General features: G+C 59.9%; 2 protein-coding genes across 3 annotated transcripts in view; one reads left to right on the top strand and one right to left on the bottom strand.

The window, feature by feature from the left end:
• The window catches only part of ATG9B (autophagy related 9B), a 10,357-nt gene extending 6,104 nt beyond the window's left edge, over nucleotides 1-4,253 (top strand). Inside the window, 7 exon segments of the mRNA XM_029233084.1 lie at nucleotides 152-331; nucleotides 1,012-1,248; nucleotides 1,415-1,548; nucleotides 1,729-1,794; nucleotides 1,796-1,820; nucleotides 2,617-2,740; nucleotides 2,827-4,253. Of these exon segments, the coding sequence (XP_029088917.1) occupies nucleotides 152-331; nucleotides 1,012-1,248; nucleotides 1,415-1,548; nucleotides 1,729-1,794; nucleotides 1,796-1,820; nucleotides 2,617-2,740; nucleotides 2,827-2,954 (894 nt within the window). The 3' untranslated portion in view covers nucleotides 2,955-4,253.
• NOS3 (nitric oxide synthase 3) lies at nucleotides 3,637-22,282 on the bottom strand. 2 transcript variants are annotated; one of them, XR_003795226.1, is made up of 27 exons: nucleotides 22,070-22,282; nucleotides 20,675-20,792; nucleotides 20,213-20,361; nucleotides 19,841-20,003; nucleotides 18,197-18,288; nucleotides 17,963-18,104; nucleotides 17,623-17,762; nucleotides 17,345-17,519; nucleotides 16,752-16,853; nucleotides 16,047-16,241; nucleotides 15,847-15,920; nucleotides 15,526-15,670; nucleotides 15,181-15,285; nucleotides 12,283-12,350; nucleotides 11,576-11,692; nucleotides 11,298-11,472; nucleotides 9,406-9,538; nucleotides 9,200-9,278; nucleotides 8,897-9,084; nucleotides 8,179-8,351; nucleotides 7,541-7,751; nucleotides 7,364-7,451; nucleotides 6,242-6,363; nucleotides 5,275-5,423; nucleotides 4,729-4,923; nucleotides 4,330-4,640; nucleotides 3,637-4,245 (listed from the first exon to the last, which is right to left on the bottom strand). XR_003795226.1 is itself a non-coding variant. In XM_029233495.1 (26 exons), the coding sequence occupies exons 1-26, from the start codon at nucleotides 22,225-22,227 to the stop codon at nucleotides 4,479-4,481; spliced, it is 3,618 nt and encodes a 1,205-aa protein (XP_029089328.1). In that variant the 5' UTR covers nucleotides 22,228-22,282; the 3' UTR covers nucleotides 3,637-4,478. The 2 variants fall into 2 exon arrangements, 1 of the variants encoding a protein (XP_029089328.1); XM_029233495.1 differs by having other exon boundaries at nucleotides 3,637-4,640.

Here is a 22,282-nt window from a genome sequence, read left to right as displayed (position 1 = left end):
AGGAGGCTTGGCTGCCCGCGGTGTCTGGGGACAGGGGGGGCTCAGGGCTGGCCCTCCCGGGCGTCGGGGAATGACTGCGTTGGAGGTTTCCTGCTTGGCGAGTTTGGTTGCCCTCAGCAACCCCTTCTTAGCCTCAGCCCTGCTTCCCCAGGTCTCCCTCACGAAGGAGCTCCTGTCCCCTGTCCTCGCCCCACTGTTTCTGCTCTTCTGGTTTCGCCCTGGCGCCTTGGAGATCATTGACTTTTTTCGTCACTTCGCTGTAGATGTGGCCGCGGTTGGGGACATCTGTTCCTTTGCCCTTATGGATGTGAAGCGCCATGGCCACCCTCAGGTAAGAGCCTGTCCCTGGCTGTGCGGGCCTGTGGTTTGGTAGGAGTTTGCTTGCCTCACTCAAAGGAGAGCTGGGTTCCACTCCCAGCTCCACTGCTTGCCATCTGCGACCTCGAGCTAGTCACTTCACTTCCCCTTAGGGCCCTCATTTGTCAGATGAGGACAGTGCGTGGGACTCTTATGAGGATTACGTGAGATGACATGTGTAGAGCCCTACCAGAGTTCCCGGCAAGTCGTAACACCTGTAAATGGGAACGTCTCGGTCAGTGGACGGGGCTGCAGTCAGGCCAGCCCTGGTATCCAGTGTGAACAGGTTTGGCAAAACACTGAGGTCACGCCGTATCCTAGTGCTGAGTCTGGACCCAGGTCCAGTTCTGCGGCTGTGTTTCTGGGTGTTCTTGAGCTAGTCCCCATTCTTTCCAGTTCACCTGGAAAGAAAGAATGGGGGGCTAGTGTTTCCTGTCCTGCCTACCCCAGGTGGCACCCACTACAGCTATAAAAGTGGTGTTCACGGGAGTTCCCCAGTGGCCTAGTGGTTAGGATTTGATGCTTTCACTGCCAGGGCCCGGGTTCCATTCCTGGTAGGAGAACTGAGATCCCGCAAGCCACATGGCACGGCCAAAAAAAAAAAAAAAAAAGTGCTGTTGGCGGCACCTGAAGGACCGTCGTTGTTGCTTTCAGTGGCTCTCAGAGGGACAGACAGAGGCCTCACTGTCTGAGCGGGCTGAGGACGGGAAGGCTGAGCTCTCATTGATGAGGTTCTCCCTGGTTCATCCACAAGGGTGCCCCCCAAGCCACAGCTCCAAGTTCCTGGGGCACCTTCGAGGCCGGGTGCAACAACATGCAGCCGCCTGGGGCGCCAGCTCGGTTCGCAGCCCCCTCAGCCCTGGGATCCTCAGCATCTCTTCCTCCCCTCTGGTGAGTCAAGCCTGCCTGCCCTGCTGCCCTCCCCCCCCGGCCCCTCCCCCCTCTGCCTCACCTCTTGTATTAACCCACTCACTAGCTCAGCCTGCTCTCCTGCCTTCCTTAGACCTCCGCCTCCCCTCCTGTCCTCTCTTCTGACCCTCTCTTATCTTGAGCCCAGCTGGAGGCCTTCCCGGCCAACCTCTCGATGCAGCCCCTCGTGCCCCCTCAGGACCTGAGCCCCGTAGCCCCCTGCCCAGCTGCAGCCACGGCCAGCCTCCTGGCCTCCATTTCCCGAATGACCCAGGACTCAAGGTGAGGGGTAGGGGCCTGAGACGCAGGGAGCAGGGCTGGTGGGGCTGATCCTCCAGGAGAAGGGTGCAGGGGCATGGGGGCAGGGGTGATCAGAAAGGGGAGGTGAAGCCTGGCCCTCCCTGGGGCATGTGGGGACGGGGGGACCTGTCAATTTTTCATCCACTGTGCCCTCTGTTCTAGCTGTGTGTCCCCAGGAGGCAGTGGGGGCCAGAAGCTGGCCCAGCTCCTAGAGCTTGCGTCTGCTGAGTCTCCGCCCCATTTACCTGCACCAGGTGAGTAGAGGGGTGCCAGAAAGAGAAATGCGGGGAGAAAGCAGCTGAACAAAAGGGAGAGTGTGGAGGGGCTGGAGTGTAAGGAATTACCCAACAGGAAAGAACACAGTTCAGAAGAGGGTGAGGGGAACTAAGAGGTGGCCCTTGTTGGTGACAAGGCGAAGGGAGGGTGAGGGGGCAGAAAGGGAAGGAAAGGTGCAGGTTTCGTGCCGAGGGACACTGGGCGAGGATGCGAGGACACGTGGGTGTTCGCACTCCCCTCCTGGGATCCTCTTAACAGCCCCGCCCACTGGCTAGTCACTGCTCATTTTTTTTTTTTTTTTTTTGCGGTACGCGGGCCTCCCACTGTTGTGGCCTCTCCCGTTGCGGAGCACAGGCTCCGGACGCGCAGGCTCAGCGGCCATGGCTCACGGGCCCAGCTGCTCCGCGGCATGTGGGATCTTCCCGGACCCGGGCACGAACCCGTGTCCCCTGCGTCGGCAGGCGGACTCTCGACCACTGCAACACCAGGGAAGCCCCATTGTCCTCATCTGACAAATGAGGGTCCTAAGGCTAGGGGAAGTGAAGTGACTAGCTCGAGGTCGCAGATGGCAAGCAGTGGAGCTGGGAGTGGAACGCAGCTCTGCTTTGAGTGAGGCAGGCAAACTCCTACCAAACCACAGCCCCGCACAGCCAGGGACAGGCTCCAAGCTGAGGGTGGGGGAGGAGATTTCAGCACCCTCTGCACCGAGCCCGGGGGCTGGGCCTCAGGCTGCAGGGCCGGAGGGAGCCCTTCATTCTTCTCCTCTCCATTTAGCTCCATCGGCAGCAGCAGCAGGAACTGTGGGGCGAGGCTTCAGCTTTCTCCCTGTCCAGGCCCTGGGCCAGCCCGCCGCAGACACTCTCGCCGGATGAGGAGAAGCCATCCTGGTCTAGTGATGGTGAGGCGGTCAGGGTGTGTGGGGGACAGACCCCGGGTGAACCGCAGGTATCATGGCACTGCCCAGCTGATGGCTTTTCTCACCAGGCTCCAGTCCTGCTTCCAGCCCCAGACAGCAGTGGAGAACCCAGAGGACCCAGAATCTGTTCCCTGGAGGGTTTCAGGAGCCCACAGACACCCAGAAGGAGCCTGGCCAGGCCACTAGCACTGACTGAGAGGGCTGCTCATGGCCAGTATTGTCTAACTGGGGTGGAGGCAGGGCAACGAGTAGGACACTGGGTGGACTCAGACTCGGAGGTATGGGAACAGTGGTGGGAATTTGGGGTGATGGGGATGGTCATCTCTGGAACCTAAACCACTGGACTGCTTGTCAAGAGTTTTTCCTCCCCCAGGTTCCCTGGCTTCTTCTCCAGCCACAGGAGATCGGACGAGGTAGAGTGGAAGGGCACGCCGAGCCCTCTTTAAAGACCCCCATGGATGCTTTAGCTGGGCGGAACTTGGGAGTCAATGACGAACTCGCCCCGGAGAAGAGAGAAAGGGTAGGAGAGGAGATGCCCAAGGCATCGGGAAACATGTCTTAGAGACAGTCCTCACATGGAGGGGCTAAGAGACAACTCTCTGTCCTGGAGTGGTCGCCTGGGAAGAAGTGCCCAAGTGACCTCAAGTTGGAGGGCAGAGCCAAGATGGAGGCCAAGCTACACATAAGGGAGCCATGAGGGGCTGGACCTGAAAGGCAGTAGGTTCTTTTTTTTTTTTTTTTTGCGGTACGTGGGCCTCTCACTGTCGTGACCTCTCCCGTTGCGGAGCACAGGCTCCGGACGTGCAGGCTCAGTGGCCATGGCTCACAGGCCCAGCCGCTCCGCAGCACGTGGGATCCTCCCAGACCGGGGCACGAACCCGCGTCCCTTGCATCGGCAGGCGGACTCTCAACCACTGCGCCACCAGGGAAGCCCCAGTAGGTTCTTTAGACACATCTGGACTTTAGGTTCCCATGGGACTTGTGGAAGGGCATGGGGACTGGGGGTGGGAAGACTAGAGAGGCCTGACGTTTTCGGAGTTCACGTGGGTGTGACATCTGAGGAAGCGGGTCTGGCCCCTCGTCCTGTCTGAAACAAGCAGTAAAGTTTGCTCATGGCTGTGCCGCACAGCTTTGTGACCTTAGTCCTGGAATCCCCACTCCTGTCAGCTGACGACTGCACCTGCTTCTCAGTCCAGATCAGGGAGCAACACAGAACTGCCCGTGATTGGCTGGAAACCACCACTGTTCTCCAGGACTCCCTGTCAAAGAATTACCACCTCCACACTGTCTGCAAGAGTTCAAAGCCAAAGCTTGCCATTCATTCTGTAACTGTGATTGACAGCGCTGGGTTAGGCCTCTCAGGAGCTCTCATCGCTTCTGATCTGGTCTCTTACGGTGAATCTTCAGTAATAAATATGTCAACGATTTAGAGATCAGGCTTCAAGATAAGATACTTCCGAGAGAGGTGAGGGGAATGTAAAATTCACCTAAATAACACAAAAGGGCTCTGGAATACCACTGCTGGGAGACGGCCTTCCAGATTTACTCAGACCTAGGGTAGGGAAACAGACCTAGACAAAGAGATATTCCCGGGGAATCAGGCCAGTCTCTGCAGACTCTGAACAGAGGTGGGGCGGCACCTCGGAGGGGAGGGAGAGGTGGCTGGTTCCGGTCTGACGGCCCCTCTCTCCGCGAACTGAAGCGGAAAGCAAGAGGGCTCTCAGGGACCAGGGGCGTCTGGGCCGGGCGGGTCGAACGCCCAGGGCACTGCGCCCCGCATATGCCGCTCCTGCAAGGAAAAGCTCTGGGTGCGTATGCGGCTTGTCACTTCCTGGGTGCGCAGCGTGAGCCCGAAAATGTCCTCGTGATAGCGTTGCTGATCCTGGCGGGGGAAAGAGGGCGGGAGATCAAAACCCAAGTCGGAGTTGCCATCGGGAGTGGGGGCGGCCCCCGGCCCCGCCCCTCCGCACCCGCAGCACGCCGATGACGTCGCCGGCCTCATCCAGCTCCATGTCGCCCTCTGTCGCCAAGATGCGCTGCACCGTCTGCAGGACGCTGGTTGCCATGGTGACATCGCCGCAGACAAACATGTGGCCCCGCTCGAGGCACAGCACGCGGTGCACCTCAGCAGCCAGCTCCGTCCGCAGGATGTCCTGCACGTAGGTCTGAGGGGAGGCGGGGTCAGGGGCAGACCCCGGCGGGGCACCTGGCAGGGAAGGGCAGGCCCCGGGGGGAGCGGGCAGGGCGGGTCCTGGGTGCGGGAAAGATACCCAGAGCACCTGGTGGGGCCTTGGTGCGCTGGGGTGGGGTCTCAAGGGACGGAGACAAGTAAGGGGCGGGGCATGGGTGAGGGTGGGTGAGACCCAAAGGGGCCTTGGTACGAGGGTGGAGCCGGGTGGGGGCGGGCGTCTGAGCGCCACTGGGTCGAGCGGAGGGTGCGCACTGCAGGGGGCGGGGCTGGTCTAGGCCTGGGCCTAGGCGCGCCGGGTTACCCCTGCCCCCTCAGGGTCCCGCACCTTAGGGCTGTTGGGTTCCCGGGAGAAGGCGGTGAGGACGCGGCCAAACACCCCGCGCTGCTGGGCATCCTGCACCTCCTCGCGGTAGAGATGGTCGAGCTGGGAGCACCGGCAGCCGAACACCAAGGTCATGGGGGCAGGCTGCAGCCCTGCAAGCATCACTGCGGCTTGGGAGAGCCCCCCAACTCCCTCCTGGGGACACAGCCCTAGTGACACCTCCCACTGGCTACCCTCACCCAGGCTGAGGGGCCCACCCTTTCCGGCAGAAACAACCACTCAGCTGTTTGGCCTCTAGGAGACTTGGGATGCTTTCACAGAGATCCTGCCTGACACTGATTTACAGAGAAGCCGAAGGTCACAGGAGATGGTGACTTCCCTCTGGTGGCATGGCCAGTAGTGACGCTGTGCTACGCCTGGGGCTTCTGACCCCATGCCCTTTGTACCATCCAACACTGCAGTCTGAGACTGTCTGGCCCCTTCCCTGCTCTAAGCCCATATTCTCCCACACCTTCAGTTCCTGCACTCTACACTTTCCTCTTAGTCACAAGCTCCCTTCTTTTGATTTACCAGCTCCCCCGGGCACCCCACGCCCAACCTAAACACCCTGTAGCTTCCTTGGGTCTCAGACACACCTAGGTGACCTCTGACACCTAGTCCAGAGTCCACCTGGGGCATATCTGTCTTCTGAGTCCCAGCCCCATCTTCTCCAGACATCCGGGTTCCCTTTGTTGCTAATCCAATCCAACACTACTTTGTGCGGGGCACCAGGAAGCCAGACCAACAGGGCACTGCCCTTGGCTCTAGGCCCCCGACCCCCTGGTCTAATAAACTTCTTTTCACCTTTGTGGCCCTGTTCCTTGCCCTCTTTCCTACCTGGTTCCTGCCTCCTAGCCCCCTGCTCTTTTGTGCCCCTAAGTTGTGTGACTCCCTCCTGCCTTCCAGTCCGTCCCTTGGGCCCCAGCCTCACCTTTGCTCTCGATGTCGTGTAGCCGCTCCTGCCAAAATCCCCGGAAGGGGGCGATGCCAGTGCCCGGGCCCACGAGGATGCAGGGCAAGCTGGGATCAGGCGGCAGCCGGAAGGAGGGAGCCCTAGCCAAGAGACCCTCCATCAGGCCCACTTTGTTTCCCCACATCCCCCATTCTTATCAACCTCAGCAGGGTTGAGAGAGGAGAACTCAACTTCCACTGAAAATGAGTTAATGCTTGTGTCTAGCTCATAGTAAACGCAAAGTGTTTAATAAAAGAACTCTGCTGATTGGCAGAAACTTCCTGGACCTGTGGTTTCTGGAGGTTGGGTCAAAGGAAATAAAGCTTAAATTTGAATTGAAGAATGCTTTGATGTCTCAGTTCAGGAGATATAGAAAGTATGGGGGAGGGAAGGACAGACAGCCTTTTAGTTCATAATGGGTTCGCTGAGTGTCTTTGTTTTAAACCATAGCCTCAACATTGGCATTTGGTTTGCACTCACTAGATTGGCAGTTTATCTGTAATTTAGCCTGCTGGATGGGTTTGGGTCACTAGGCCTAGCTGGTGCCATCCTGGGAGCACTTCTTTGTCCCACCTGAGACTTCCAGCTCCTGGGTGCTGGATGGGGCAAGACTTCTGAACACAGCAGGAGGGAGGGGTACCCTGAGATCCTTCACTTTCCTCCAGTGCTCAGTGTTACTGTGGTAACCTAACCAGTTCTCCCCGGACTAAATGCGGATGGGGCACAGTTCCCAAGCACCCTGCCTGCCAACATCAGACTGACCCCAGAGAGGTAGGGAGGGACACCGTACACCGTCTAAAAGCAACAGGGCCTGCTGGATCGAATCCCAGCCCCGTCTCTGGGAACTGCAGTTTCAAGATAGGACCCTAAGTCCAAATTAGTGAAAGGCCCCAAACTTAGCCAGAGTTGTGAAGTGGGTGCCCCGTCCTGGATATGTTAAGTGGGGCGTCCCTGCTCCCAATCACACCTTCACCAAAGCTTCTACCCTCACCCTGTGCAGCTGCCTGCCGATCCCTGCACCTGTCCTCGGCCATCCGTGACGCACTCTGCCACCCCTGCTTGGTGCCCCGCCTGCCCCCCTCCCCCGCAGTGCTCACTTACCCCCTGATGAAGCAGGGTACGGGGTCTCCAGTCTTGAGTTGGCTCAGCCACGTGGAGCAGACTCCATAGTGCAGGGGACCCAGCCCATCTAGGGGGTTGGGGAGGGAGGGGGCCAGTGAGGGGTCCATCCCGGGGTCACGGTGTGGTCCTGGCCCTGCCCCTGCTTCCCAGCCTCACCTTGGGTCCTGTATGCCAGCACAGCTACTGTGAGGTGGATCTCTCCTGGATGGGTGCTGGGTGCTGAGCTGACCGAGTAGTACCGGGGCTGGAGCAGGGGCAGCTGGGTGAGAAGCAGCGGGGCAGGCAGTGCCACGGATGGAAACTGCTCGAGCACCTCCAGCAGGGTGGGGCAGCGGAACCACTTCCACTCCTCGTAGCGCCGGGGGTCCTGGTGGGGGCAGGGGGCAGTGAGCTTGGAACCTGCTAGCCCTGCCTGATGACCTCCCTTCTTGACCCCTCCGGAGCTGAGCCTCCTGGGGTTTCTCCCCGCTCAGTAGTTCAGGCCAACAAACATTTCTTGAGCACCTTCTCCGTGCTTTTTTTTTTTTTTCATCCTTTTGGCTGTGCTGTGTGGCATGTGGGACCTTAGTTCCCCAACCAGGGATTGAACCCGCGCCCCCTGCTGTGGAAGCGCAGAGTCTTAACCACTGGGCCGCCAGGGAAGTCCCCTCCGTGCTTCTTTAAGGCGAGAGAATTCAGAGATGAGTAGGAACTCCAGAGCTGGGTCTTAGAGCCCCAGCACGATAGCCGGGTGGGCTCCCCTCCTGGCTCGTCCTGCCTCACCGGCCCCTGCTCCCCACTGGGGTGGCCCCCACCTGGCTGAGGGTCTCGAGCTCTTGCTGTTCACTAGGCTCTTCAGCCAGGGTGCTGAGCAGTCGAAGAAGTTGAGGGCTGGGCGGGGAGGTGATGTCCAGGAAAAAGGTGAGAGCCTGGCGCAGCGTACACGGGGGCAGCCGGGGGTCCCGCACCCAGCCGGGAGGAGGGCCACCTGCGGGGGGGGCACGGGGAGCTCTGAGGAAGGGGCCAAGCCGGAATTGCATTGTCTGGGGAGTACAGGGGGACTAACCACCTCACGGTGTCTTATCGGAGGCCTGGCCCTCGAACAGTGGTGGTGGGCCTGTACGGGCAGCCCCTGTGAGTGTGAGTGTGTGAGTGTGTGTGTGTGTGTGTGTTTGAGGGCCCCTGCTGGACTGGGGTGGTCTGGGCTTCTGCCTTTCCCCACCCAGCTTGTTTGAACTCCAGGAACTGGTGCAGCATAAGGTAGACCTGATGCCAGCTACAGAGCGGGCTAGGCTGTCGGGGGTGGGTGGAGTGGGGAAGCCTTTGAAAGGAGCCCAGAGGGAGGCGTGGCCTTCTGCGGGGGGGGGGGGGTTGTCAGGGAGTTCTGAGAAGGGAGCCGCCCTCAGTGGACCTTCCAGCAACAAGGCCAGCCCGTCAGGAGGTGGCACAGCGCCTGTGAGTGGAGGTGGCCACCTTCCACCAGATCCTGAACCTGAGGGGACCCTGGGGACCAGAGGGATGGAGCCCCCTCACCTGGGCTGCCCTTCTCCAGCTGCTCCACTGCCACAGGCTCGGTGGGTGGCGGCGGGTCCTCCACGCGGCTCATCAGTGCCTCCACGAGCCCCGGCCGGTTGGGCGGGCAGATGCCTATGTGGTCCCCCGGCTGGTACTGGAGCCCCTCCTGGCTTCCCGTGTCCAGGCGCACCAGGATCGTGGCCCGGCTGGGGGTGGGGAGAGGGGGCAGTTACAGGAGGGCTGGGCAGGAGGGGGGCGGAGCCAGGGTCTGGGGCACGAGGGGCGGGGCCCGGCGTGGTGGGGCCGATTGGTCCTCCTCACGTGGACTTGCTGCTTTGCAGGTTTTCCACCAAGAGGACTGTGGCCTGGAACATCTTCCGCCTGTGCACGTGGATCAGGCCTGAGGGGCGGGGGACAGATGAGACAGAGCTGGAGCCGGGGACCCTGGCCTGGCCCCTGAGTGAGTCGGTCCCGGGCCCAGGGGGAGCTGGGGGTCCAGCAGAGTCAGGGTGAAATCAGGGCCGCACCTGGCAGCAGCTGGAGGCCCTCGGCCTGGGCGCTCAGCCGGTACCTCTGGCGTTTCCAGCTCCGTTTGGGGCTGAAGATGTCCTGGGCCGCGGCCTGGGCATCCTCCCCCACGCAGAACGTCTCACAGGAGGCCTGGGGGGGTGAGGAGGTGAGGGCGGAGGCCCTCCGGCCACCAGGGAGGGCCTGGCGGCGGGCAGCTCAGCGGTGCTGATGTGGGAGATGGAGCTGGGCCTGCTGGGGCCCGAGGCGCCACCTCCCATTGCTGGGGCTGCCGGAGCAGAGGCGCCCGTCTCAGGCTCGCACCTGTGGGACAGGCAGCCCCGGGGGCAGGAGGGAGAGTGGAACCGAGACGGAGGTTGAGACTGATGGCATCACGCCCTTCAGCCCATTTAGTGTCTTGGCCGCTGTGTTAGCTATTCCTTTGCATGTATTTTTGTCACGTCCACTCGTTAGTTAACCTGGTGAATGTTAATCTTGTGTCCCAAGGAGCACAGAGCTTGGCACACGGAAGCTTCAGCGAACGCATCTACGCGTTCAGACCTGTGTTCACATTCTCACTCCTAGACTTAACAGCTTGCAGGCCTCCGTTTCCCCGTCTTCACACCTCCTTAGGGTCTGCTGAAGATTAAATGACATGCTTATATAAAGCCCTTAAGTGCTCCTGGAGTGGGCACAGAATTCCGGCGGCCTTGGGAGGGGTCTCCGGCTGGTCTGTCTTCCCCTGCACTGCACACCAGGGGCTAGAGGGGGCCCCTGGGGCAGGACCCCTGGGAGGGTGTGTATCCTATTTGTTTCTGCTCAGGTGCAAGCCTGGCAAACCGCTTGGCCGGCCATCAGCTTGAAATCTAGGGCTCACCCATGACGGGTTGCTCCCATCCGTATCACCAGTGCTGTTAATCTTTCTTTTGTGTGTGTAAAGTCTTATATCTCTTCCTTCCTTCCCTGGCCCCCTCCCTTCCTTCCTACCCCCACTGCTCCCACCCTGCTTAGCTCAGAGCCTTCCTGCTCTGGCTGGATGCTCCTCCCGTTGGCCCTGTGTCTCTAAAGTGGTGTCCCCAGGCCTCATGCCCTCTCCTCCCTTCTCCTGTCCCACTCGCAGCTTCCTGCCGATTCCCTTGTCTGGATTCTTTAGTCTTGTTTCCCATTCCCTCTTCTTCTCCCCAGCAAACACTTCACCTGTGCTGGCCGGCCCTCCTGCTGGGATGCCCGCCTCCTTGCCATCAGTCCAGACCTGCTGAGCTCAAGCCTGGGGACCTTGGCGGGGCCAGCGCTGCCCTGGAGCAGTGTTAGGACTGCGAGAAGGAGGCCCGTTCAGCTCCAGGCGTGATCCCCAGACCAGGCAGAGCTGCTCTGGAGGAAGCCCAGGCTTAGGAAGTCGTGGCCCTGGGCTGGCCCCTCCTGTACTCCCCTAGCCTAGGACCCCCTCCGGTCCAGGCGCGGCCCCAAACCTGCCTAGCCTCTGACTTCCTGTAGTTCCTCAGCTTCAGCCCTCGCCTCTGACTAACCCTCTCTTGATCCTTCCCTTCTCCCTCCATCCTGCCCTGCACCCCTCCCTCTGTGCCCATGGGGGAGGGGGCGGGCAGCCCGTGCCTGCCTGAGGCTCCCACCTGCGCCTGCAGGGGCCCCTAGCTGTTCCACCCGTGCTGTCAGGGCCATGTCGTCCCTCACCACTCAGGACTCAGCCAAAAGGGCTGGCTGTGCAGTGGCAAAACGAGGGTGGATTTTGGAGGAACAGGAAGGGGCGAGAGAACCCAAAGAGTCCGGGCATCGGTGAGGGCCCCGCCTCCGTAGGTATGGCAGGTCTCGGGAGCAGATGTCCAGGCTGGAGTGACTCAGAATTGCGGGGGCAGGGTGGCAGGAGCGAGACGTCGGGACGGGCCCGGGGGCTCACCTGGAAGGCAGCCTGGGCCCAGCCGCGGAAGGCCTCCTCCTGGCCACACAGCTCATCGCCCTGGCCCAGCTGAAGCAGCCGCTCCCCTCCCAGCTCTTCCAGCCGCGTGTCCACCGCACGAGCAAAGGCGCAGAAATGGGGGTACGCCCGGGAGCCCAGCCCAAACACACAGAACCTGAGGTGCAGGGAGCCGTCAGCGGAGGCCACCTCGTCCCCCGCTCCCTGGGGCCCAGGCAGCTTCCCTCCCCCGTGGCTCCCCTCGCCGAGCCTCTCCGGACCTGAGGGTCCCCAGCGCCCCCGCGCTGTCGGTATTACTGGACTCCTTTCTCTTCCGCCGCCAGGAGGACACCAGCGGGTCTGAGCAGGAGACGCTGTTGAAGCGGATTTTGTAACTCCTGCAAGAGAGGAGGGAGATGGGGTGTCACAGGGGACTGGAGACCAGGCGGGGCCCAGACGCGGCCAGGGGACAGCCTCAGGGTCTCCGGAACAGGCTTGGGATCGGGGCTGCGGCCCCAGGGGGTCTCTGAGCCTCCAGGCCCTGCCTCTCCTCCTGTCTCTGAAGGAAACCTCAGGACTGGCGGCCCCTTAAAGCCCCGGGGCCTGGAGTTGGGGGGTCACAAGGAAGAGGGTGTCCTGAGGCTGCGTGAGGGCTGAGGCCTCCGCTAAGCTGTCCTCCAGCTTGTTGGGAAAATGAGTGCGGAGCTGTGGGTTTTTCTTTTTTTTTGCGGTACGCGGGCCTCTCACTGTTGCGGCCTCTCCCGTTGCGGAGCACAGGCTCTGGATGCGCAGGCTCAGCGGCCATGGCTCACGGGCCCAGCCGCTCCGCGGCATGTGGGATCTTCCCGGACCGGGGCACGAACCCGTGTCCCCTGCATCGGCAGGCGGACTCTCAACCACTGCGCTACCGGGGAAGCCCCCTCCTTTCCTTTTGTGTCTCCAGATGCCTCCCTGTCCCCCCGCCCCCAAAACTCCCATCCCTACTCACTTGTGTTGCTCTGGCCGAGGGGAGCTGTTGTAGGGGCCCGACATCTCCATCAGGGCTGCTGCAAAACTCTGGTGAGGGCAAACATTGGCATCACGATTAGTTTTGTTTTATTTCAAACTATACAAAATTTCATACTACACTGGGCTGGCCCTTGTTATTATTATTATTTATGACCTTAAATTTTAATTTGTTTTGAACATTTCAAAAGAGAGGTATTGGCTTTTTGAAAACATTACAGAAGCGTGTAAAGTAATAAAAGAGAAACTCTACCCTTCCCTTCCCTCCAGTCTCATCCCCCAAGGCATGTGTACCACGGACAGATGTTAAACTTCCTAAGTTTATTTTTTAAAGTAAAAATGGGATCATATTATGTTTACCTGCTTTTTGTCAATAACCTATCATGGATATCCTTCCAGGTCAACACACCAAGATTGACCTCATTCTTTTTTTTTTTTTTTGGCCGCACTATGTGGCTTGTGGGATCTTAGTTTCCTGGCCAGGGATCAAACCCGGGCCCCCTGCAGTGGAAGCACAGAGTCCTAACCACTGGGCTGCCAGGGAAGTCCCAGACCTCATTCTTTTGAATGATTACATAGCATCCCATCATTTGTAGGTACCATGGAGACTTCCCCCTGCCTGGGGATATCTGGATGGTCTAGGCATAATGCTCGAACACTCATATACGCCTGTTTCCTCCTTTGCATATTTCAGTAGGGTAGTCCTTAGAAGTGGAACCGCTGAGTCAGAGGGTTTAAAAGCTTGGTGCCGTGGTCAGACGGTCCTGTAGCATCAGGATAGAGGAATGCTCTTTCCTCAGTCCTGTCCACACTGGATGTGACCAGTCCAATCTGATAGGTGGGAAATGGCTCTCAGTCTCCCTGCATTGCCTCGATCCCTAGTGGCACTGATGCCTTCTAGAAAGCTGAGTCTTATTATATGCTACCACGGAAATAGCTTAGAACCACACACGACAATCTTTACACAGGAAAAACCAAAACGCGGCAAGTTATCCTAGGGTTAACTGCAGATGCATTTAGACGGTGAGTCTACAGGTTCACTGTAATTAGCACGTGCTACCTTAATCTTATTTCTTTAACATTTTCTTGAAGTGTAATGTACATACAGAAAAGCACCCACGTTGTAAATGCACAGCTTTACAGATTAGCGTAAACTGAACCTACCCGTGCAATCAGCATCCCAGCAAGAAACGTCACCAGCGTCCTAGAAGTCACCTTGGTGTCGCCCCCCCCCCCGTTACTCCCCACCCCCTCTCTGGGGTAACCACCCGCTCTCCTGATTAAAAGCCCACGGAATTGTTCTGCCTCTTCCTGAAGCTGATACAAAGTGAGCCCCATGGTCTGATTCTTTCGTGTCTGGCTCCTTTCCCTCTGCGTGATGTTTGAGATTCATCTGTTTTGTTGGGTGTGGTTGTATTTTGTTGTGTGTGGTTGTATGTTGTTCACCCTCATGGCCGCACTGCATTTGAATAGACCATGATGTATTTATCCATTCTACAGCTGAGAGTCATTTGAACTGTTTCCAGCGCGGGGATATCATGAACAGCGCTGCTATAAATATTCTTGTTTGTGTTGTTAGTAAATATATACCATTCTCTGTAGGGCAAATTCCTAGGTTTGCTCCATTTAGAAACATGTGAGGTAGAATGTACACACATCGAAATGCACGGAACTTAAGGGTGCAGTTCAATCGGTTTGGCTGTACGCAGTTTCATTTAAAAAAAAAAAAAAGTTAAACATAACATCTACCCACTGACCTAGCAGTCCCACTCCTAGGTATTTATCCAAGAGAAATGAAAACATAAGGCCACAAAAGCCTTGTACAGAAATGTTCATAACAGCTTTATTCACAATAGCCAAGCGCTGGAAACGGCCCAGGTGTCCGTCAGCAGAGAAGGAGAGAAATAAACTGTTCATGCCATGGGCGTGGCTCAGTCATGGAGAGGAATGAGCCACTGAGTCACTCAGCAGCGAGATGAACCTCCAAAGCGGGGAGAGTGAAAGAAGCCAGAATACCGTGCTCCCCTCTCTATGATGTTCTAGACCAGGCGACAGGAATCAGGATGGTGGTCGCCTTTGGTGGGGAGATTGAGAGGTGGATTGACTTGGGGAGTTGACAAGGGGGACTTTCTAAGTGATGGAAGTGTTCTCTGTCTTGATGGGGTTGTGGGTCACATGGATGTAACTATTACTTTTATACTAAAAAAACTTAGTGACTCTAGTTTCTTTAAAAGGCAGATCAGAATCAGGGCTGAATGGGCAGCGAGGCAGGGGAGAAGGCTTCCATGAGCATTCTGCTCTAGGGGACTTGAGGAGGTACTTAGCGCTAAGAAGGCATTTAGAAACAGAAGCAGATAGGGGCTCCAGAAATGAATGTTCCTGGGGGCGGCCAGAGACAGAGAAGCAGGAAGGACAGTGATTAACAGTAAAGGATTCAGTGGTGGGACTCCAGTTTGTTCCTTTCAAGATTTGTTCAGAAAGTGAAGTTGCCTAATCTCTGTTGGCATCTGAGCAGTGCTCTTTTCTTTTGTGAAGAGAAGAAGAAATGACAAAGTGAGATCTCGCTTTAAGTGCCGTCTTTCCCATTTGTCAGTGCCTGGCCAGCCAGGAAGTGCCTTCCGTGTATTAAACACTTGCTCTGATAATGGAAATGACTTGGGGACCCAGCTAAGCAGATGTGTCTGTGTGTGTGGGGGGGGGGGGCAGCCGCAAGGGTGGGCCTGGAGTGTGGCGTGTGTAGGCCCTTGGGTCCCAGTGGACTGTCCATGCTCCTACTCTCACGGCATCTCCGCTTTCCATCATGGGGTTGGGGGTCCTGCCCAGCCATTCCAATTCTGAGTCTCCCTTCGTTCCCAGCGGCCCCTTTCCTGGCAGTCCTCACCTCTCCATTCTCTGGGGGATCGCCGTTCCCAAAGGTGCTGGTCACCACCAACACCAGCGTCTCGTGCTCCAGGGACACCACGTCATACTCATCCATGCACAGGACCTGTGGGCAAGGAGAAGACCATGTCCTGGGGACCTGTGCTGCGCTGCTCTGGTTCTTTTTATTCTAGTCCTCCCGGCAGGGCAAGATTCAGGCCCCGACTCGATCCCTGAATCCCTGAGGATCCCGGGGTTCCTCGTGGGCCCTGCCTTGTGACCCTCTCCTGTTCTCCAGGCTGTGTCTGAAGGTGGGGGCAGAACCCCCCCTTCTTTTCAGATCCCTGCCCTCTGGGCTCAGTCCTACCCGAGGGTCGAAGGCCTTCCGGAAGAGCCTCCCCAGCTGCTGTGCGTAGCTCTGGGCCCGGCCGGTCTCGGAGGCGTACAGAATCGTCGCCTTCACTCGCTTCGCCATCACGGTGCCCATGAGTGAGGCAGAGATCTTCACCGCACTGTGGGCAAGGGTGGGGTGAAGGGGTCCCAGGCGCACAGAGACGGGGCCTCCCCAGGCGCGTGACCCAAGCAAGGTCTTGGTGGGTGTGGAGGGGTGGAGTGCCCAGACCACTGCTGGTGATGGGGGGAGGGTCTGGGTATGTGGGAGGGAGGGCAGCACTCCCAGGGAACCTACTTGGCCACTTCCTTAAAGGTCTTCTTCCTGGTGATGCCGGTGCCCTTGGCTGTGCTCCCCTTCCAGGGGTCTGGCTACAGGGAAGCGATGGGGGGGGTGGGAGTGGAGGGAGAGGTAAGGAGAGAGAACAGAAGGTTGGAGGCCCCTGGGGCTGCTCAGTCAGAGCTGGCATGGTGGGCAAGAGCCAGTGGGGTGGGCACCTGGTAGCGGAAAGCAGGGGACAGGACATAGTTGACCATCTCCTGATGGAAGACTGGGGTGAGGCTGCCCGAGATCGGGGGCACGATCCAGGCCCAGTCAGCAGGGCAGCCCCCCCTGGCCTTCTGCTCGTTCTCCAGGTGCTTCATGAAGGAGGCCGTGGCAGCGTGGTGGTCCACAATGGTCACTTTGGCGAGCTGGGGTGAGGGACGGGCTTAGACTCAGCCCACAGACCCTGCGCTTCCGTCACCCCAAACCTAACATCTACCGTCTTCCCTGAACCAGTGTCGCCCCTAACTGCGGCACGCGTGGTCAGCAGGCAAGAGGAGCTCCAATCTGTGTTCTCGGTATGCCTCCCACACCCAAATAGCCGAAACTCTCGGACCACACAGAAGTACTCAGCAGGCACTAGCTTCCTCCAATGACAGTGCTCAGCATGCCCTCGTCCTGGAATTAGAGTTTCCAGGATCCAGTGGGTCCCACAAACTGCAATACCCAGTATGCCCTGGGGACCAGAGTTACCGAGCATGCGCTCATCAGTTAGGTTCCCATAGTTACAGCGCCTGGGACAGCAGGTCCGGCGCCCCCGTGGCGCTCAGACTTGGGAACTCCTTCCAGCTTTCTCCGACCCCCGGCCCAGTCTCTAAGTGCCTCCCTCTCTTCCAGCCCCGATCCCTTGTGCTCCTGGCCAGTCGGGGCCTGTGTACCTGGTAACTGTGCAGCACAGCCAAGTTGATTTCCACGGCTGCCTTGTCTTTCCACAGGGATGAGGTGGTCCGGGTATCCAGGTCCATGCAGACGGCCACGTCCTGAGAGCAGGGGTGCGCGGCAGTGGTTGGCAGGGGGCGGGGGAGGGTGGGTGAAGAACATCTTTGTCTCCGGCTCGTGAGTGGAAGGGGTGAGGGCGGGTGGGTAGCCAGCAGGAGGCCTGAGTGCTTCACTTGGGGCTGATTCAGGTTCCTGCCTGCAAAGGCACCACAGGGCAGAGAGGGACCCTGGGGCCGGCCACATCTCAGCCCCGGGACTTAATTTCTCATCTCTAAAATGGGTTTTACCATGTTTTGAGTCAAAATATGCTTTGAGAAACTGACAAAAGCTACAGTTACAGCTCCTATCCCCAGAAAAATAACTACATCTTTGCACGCAGGCACATAGCCCCCTTTGCCCTGACCTTGGTGGTTCCAGAGCCCTCCTCTGCAGTTCTAGATCAGGAGGCCGACCGGACCTGACCTTGTTCAGATTCTCCATGTTGCCGACATCCTATACGTGCCCCCAAGACCCCCGCCCCAGAGGTCCTCACCTCCAGGATGTTGTAGCGGTGGGGATCACACAGGTTCCGCATGCCAATCTCCGTGCTCATGTACCAGCCGCTGAAGGGGGCTGCAGGGAACTCCAGGCCCCCAATTTCCAGCAGCATGTTGGACACTGCTGGGAGGGCGTACCAGCGCAGGCCCAGGGCCGAGAACCACTCCAGCCTGGGGGCGTGAGGGCGTGGGATCAGCCCTGTGGAGCCTTGCCTACCTGGCCACCCCCTGGGCAGCCCTCTCCTCGACCCGTTCCGGCCCCTCTCGTGCTCACGTGGGGTGCTCCAGGGGGACCTCGAGGACCAGTTCGGAGGGCAGAACAAAGAGTTCTGGAGCCTCATCTGGGGTCTGGAGCAGCAGGGGTAGCACATCAAAGCGGCCGTTTCCTGGGGTCCAGCCATGCTGGATGCAGAGCTGCGGGCAGAGGGGCCGGAGATGGGAATGAGGGGCCCAGCCTTGTGCCCTCCTCAGGGACCTCCTTCTTTGGCATCTCCCATCCTTCGTCTCAGTGAGGTCTCCTCTCCCTGCTGCGCTGACCGCTCTTTGGCTGGACCCTTTGTCCTCCTCCCAGAGCCCTCGGGCTGGCCTCCCCGTTCCCACCTGCCCACGCCCACCTCGGTGACCTCCACGTTGGCCGGGTCCCCCCTCACGGAGCCGTCCTGCTGCCTGTAGCCCGCGTAGCGTACCAGCTGGCTGTTCCAGATGCGGAAGTCTCCGCGGCCTGGAGCGCGCTGGGGGAACACCGTGACGGCCGAACTGACGTGGGGACGAGAGCTGGTCAGAGCCGAGGTTCACTGCCTGTGCCTGGGGGAGGGGGTGGGGTCTCGGGCAGGGCGGGGGGCACTCACCGGAGGTTGCCCCGGTTGGTGGCGTACTTGATGTGGTTGCAGATGTAGGTGAACATCTCCTGTGCAGAGCTGCAATCCCGCGCATCAAACACCTGAGCCATCCGAGGCAGGGAGACAGGAGGGAGATGGGGGTCTTGAGTGTCAGCCCCAGGAGAAGGCAAGGACGCAGGGCAGGGACTAGTGACCTTGTCTGCAGCCTTTGAAGGCTGCGGGGGGTGGGTCACAAGCTGTGAACCATGGTTCTTTCTCCTCTCGGGAGCCTCTCTGACCATTTGCACCCACACTGACCCTTCCTGCTCTGCACCCCACACACCCGGTGTAGTCTGGCCTGTTCCTTATCTGCTTGCCGGGGTAAGGGTCTCCCCATCCCTACGGAAGCTGACTCGGCACCTGGTACAGAGGAGGGACCCAGTCACTGCCAAGCTGATGATCGGGGTAGGGCACCAAATGACGGGGATGCTGCCTGGGGGTGTGGGTGGCGAGTTCCCCATTTCTCATGGTGCTCAAGCAAAAGCAGGTGACCCCAGCCAGTCTTCTGACTCTCCCTGAGCACACTGGTGATGGGAAGGGGGGTGGCTGCAGTAGGTGGCCTCTGGGGACTCTGCCCATCCTGACATTCCGAAGCAAGGAGGAGCCATCCTGACTGGTGGGGTGGAGGCCCCAGCAAGGGGCTGGGAGGTCCCTTTCCTGCTTCAGGGAGGAGGGGACTCGTGTTGGTGATAGGGGCAGCGGTGACAGTGGCTGGCCTGGGGCCAAGAGCGGGGTCAAATACGGAATCTCTGATGGGTTCAGAGTTGAGCTGGAGCTTTGAACAACTTAAAGCGTTTTGTTAAGTGCCAGACAGGATTGTTCTGATTTTATTTGAGCCTCCTTTGGGATTTACCCCGCACATGGCTCTCTTCCAAATTCTCTGGTGTCCGGTTACAACTAAGGAGGCCAAGGTCATGGGTCCATTTCCCCTGTGGGTCAGCTCGCTTCTGGTAGAGCCGGGCCACAGGCTGTTCCAGTAGCCCACGGGAGCTTGAGTCACATGGCGGGGTGTGTGAGGCCCAGGCTCTGGGGGACTGGGAGGGAGCAGTGTGTTTGGGGTGAGGACGCTGGGCTGGGCAAGCAGGGGTGTTTTTTTTTTTTTTTGCGGTACGCAGGCCTCTCACTGTTGTGGCCTCTCCCGCTGCGGAGCACAGGCTCCGGACGCGCAGGCTCAGCGGCCATGGCTCACGGGCCCAGCCGCTCCGCGGCATGTGGGATCTTCCCGGACCAGGGCACGAACCCGTGTCCCCTGCATCGGCAGGCGGACTCCCAGCCACTGCGCCACTAGGGAAGCCCGGGGGCCTTTTTTGGAAGACTGCTCTTGTTGCTCTGACCATACCCCCCCGGGATCACCGCTCAGCTGTCCTCGCCTACTCAGTGCGTCCCTCTGTCCGTCTGGGTGATCCTCCCCCCCCAGACAGCCAAGGCGCTGCTATGGGGCTTAACGACCAGGTGGTAGCTGCTGGGCTGTGGGCTCCCCTGGGGTAGAGGGAATGGGCGGGGTCTCCCCACTGCTCGGGAACCCCCCGGGAAGCCTCAGGAGCCGTCGCACCCCATGTTTTCCTCTCCTGTGTCCCCCTGTCCCCACACTGGGTGCTGGGTAGCCAGCCACACCTGCAGCTTCCCCCACTGGATCCGGCCCACGCAGCGGGGGGCGTTGCGCCAGGCCTGCTTGGCCCCGAACACCAGCTCGCTCTCACGAAGCTGGTAGGTGCCCGTGGCCGCCACCTCGGCTTCCACTTCCTGAAGCCGCTCCTTGTGAGCCTGGGAGCCGCTCCTGGGGAGGAGAGGGGAGCAAGAGGAAGCCGTGGGCGGGGGAGGGCCCCCAGGCTTGGTGAGGGTTTGGCGAGGGTGGCGGTGTTGAGCTCCGGCCCCACGTGGTACCGGGATGGGGGGAATGCGAGGGGCCCCGGGGGAAGGGTCACCTGCCTCTAGGTCTTAGCAGGAGTGGGCTGAGGGTGGGCTGCGGGTCTGGGGGAGGCTTGCCTCTTGATGGAGCTGTAGTACTGGTTGATGAAGCCCCTGGCCTGGCTCAGCAGCTGCTCCGGGGGCGGAGGGCCCTGGGAGGGTCGGCTCTGCAGTTTCCGTGGAAACACCAGGGAGCCCAGGCAGCGTCTGGGGGTGCAGGGCCCGTCCTGGGTCGGGGTGGGAGGTGGTGGCCGAGAGAGCAGGGAGCATCAGATCAGGACCAGATCGGGGCTGGGGGGCAGGGCCTGGAGGCAGAGTCTGGGGCAGAGGGAGGGAGGGTCCCGGGAGGTGTGCGTTGGGCCCCCCCACCCCCCAAGACTGGACATAGCCAGGAGGTTGGGCTGGGTTAGGGAGGCTGAGAGCGCACGTTCCTTAGCTCGTCAGGTTCTTCCCGGTCTCCTCTCCCTTTGAGGGGACGGGCCTCAGCCATGTTGACCTTGACTTGGGAGACGGGGGTGGGGGGGGTGCTCCAGGCCTTACCTGCTGTGACTGCGCACACAGAGTGTCGTAGGTGATGCTCCCCGCCTCCCAGTTCTTCACGCGAGGGAACTTGGGCCCCTCTGGAGGCCGGGTTAGCTGGGGGCTGTTGGGAGCCGGGCTGGGGTCATGGGAGAGAAGTGTGTGACCCTTTGGACGTGCCCCAGAGACCTCTCCGACAGCATTGAGCATCCAGTGATTGCTTGCTTGCTTGCCACGTGCTATCTCACCCTTCCTCCCAGCCCTCGCAACAGCCTTGGAAGGTGAGCAATATTGCACCCCGTTTACAGATGAGAGATCTGAGGCTCAGCGAAGTTAAGGATCTCGCCAAGGGCGGCACGGGCAGAGCTGCCGCTTCTCCACCCAGGCCCGCCGCACTCCTCTGGATGCTCAGCGAGACCCTGGGCTCCCGGGGCTGCGGCGCTGGGATCCTGAGGCCCTGGCCCAAGGCCGGGTCCTCATCCCCACTGCCTCCTCTGGACACTGGGTGTCCAGCCCCCTGAGGTTGAGATGAGCCCGGCCTGGAGGGGATGGAGCCCCAGGAAGCCCCGGCAGGGATTCCTCAGCCCAGATTTCCCTCCGGCCTCAGAGGCCTTATCACTTCCTCCCAGGGCTGCCAGCCCAGCCTCAGGGAGGAAGGGAGGGACGCAGGCCTCCGTGCGCGCGCGCGCGCCTGTGCGGCCAGGCCCCTGGCCCCTTCGCCCTTCTGTGCAGAGCTGCCTGCAGCCCGGCCACCCCGGCTGGCCTGTCACCCCACCTGGCCTCGGGCTGCGTCCTTACTCTCTCCAGGGACCTCTGTCCCGGGGGCGCCCCTGCTGGGGTCTGGGGCTGCAGGGTCAGTTTGGGGGTTGATGGCCAGTGGGAGGAGGGGTCTGGAGCAGGGGAAAAGGGCCTAGCTGTTCTCTCTTCTCAGTTCCTCCCGAGGGCCTCAGTCTCTCCCCCGTCCTCTCATTCCCTTGTACCTACCTCTCCCCAGCTCCTTTCCACTCCTGTTAAATAATGGCTGTTTGTCGGTCTTGCCGTGAACTAGAAACTTAACAACAACTCCATGGGGTCAAGTACTGCTATATCCATATTTTGTATAAACGGAGGTTCAGAGAAGTTAAGTAACTTGCTCAAAGTCAAACAGCTCTTGGCAGCAGAGCAACATTCAGACCCTGGCCATTCACACCTGGGAAGCTGGCACCCTTACCCTCGACCTTCACCTGTTGCCTGCCGGCCCGGATCCCGGTCTCTTGTCTGAGCCTCCCTGACCATCTTGTTCTGTCCACGCTGACAGCCGTTTGGGTTGGCGACCTGGCCCTCCTGACTGGGCTGCAGGCTCCAGCCCTTCCAAGCTGGGCCTTTAGGCCTTGACCTGCCCCCCTGCCACCTGTTCCTAGCCTCCGCAGCGCTCACCTGTGGTCTGGCGCGGGCGGGGGTGCGGGTGCCGGTGCCCGGCTGGGCTCGGGTGCTGGGGAGGCCGGGCCCTGTTTGCTGCACAGCCCGAGGCCCAGCCCTAGCCCCAGGCCGCAGGGTGGCCCGGGCTCCTGGCCCACGCTCTTCAAGTTGCCCATGTCGGCTTCGGCCGCGTCTGCTCTGTGGCTCCCGGCAGAGCCTCAGCCTTTTCCT

This window comes from Monodon monoceros, unplaced genomic scaffold (assembly GCF_005190385.1).
Source record: "Monodon monoceros isolate NGI ecotype Baffin Bay Population unplaced genomic scaffold, NGI_Narwhal_1 Super_Scaffold_2, whole genome shotgun sequence".
Classification (NCBI taxonomy): Eukaryota; Metazoa; Chordata; class Mammalia; order Artiodactyla; family Monodontidae; genus Monodon; species Monodon monoceros.
This window is presented reverse-complemented; position numbering and strand designations above follow the sequence as displayed.

Excerpts from the sequence above, each read along its gene's own strand:
- NOS3 (XM_029233495.1), bottom strand. The coding sequence starts at position 22,227 with ATGGGCAACTTGAAGAGCGTGGGCCAGGAGCCCGGGCCACCCTGCGGC. Across the intron at positions 15,921-16,046 it reads CCCCTGCTTTCCGCTACCAG|CCAGACCCCTGGAAGGGGAG; the intron begins GTGCCCACCCCA and ends GCTTCCCTGTAG. Across the intron at positions 4,924-5,274 it reads GGGAACCCAACAGCCCTAAG|ACCTACGTGCAGGACATCCT; the intron begins GTGCGGGACCCT and ends GCCTCCCCTCAG.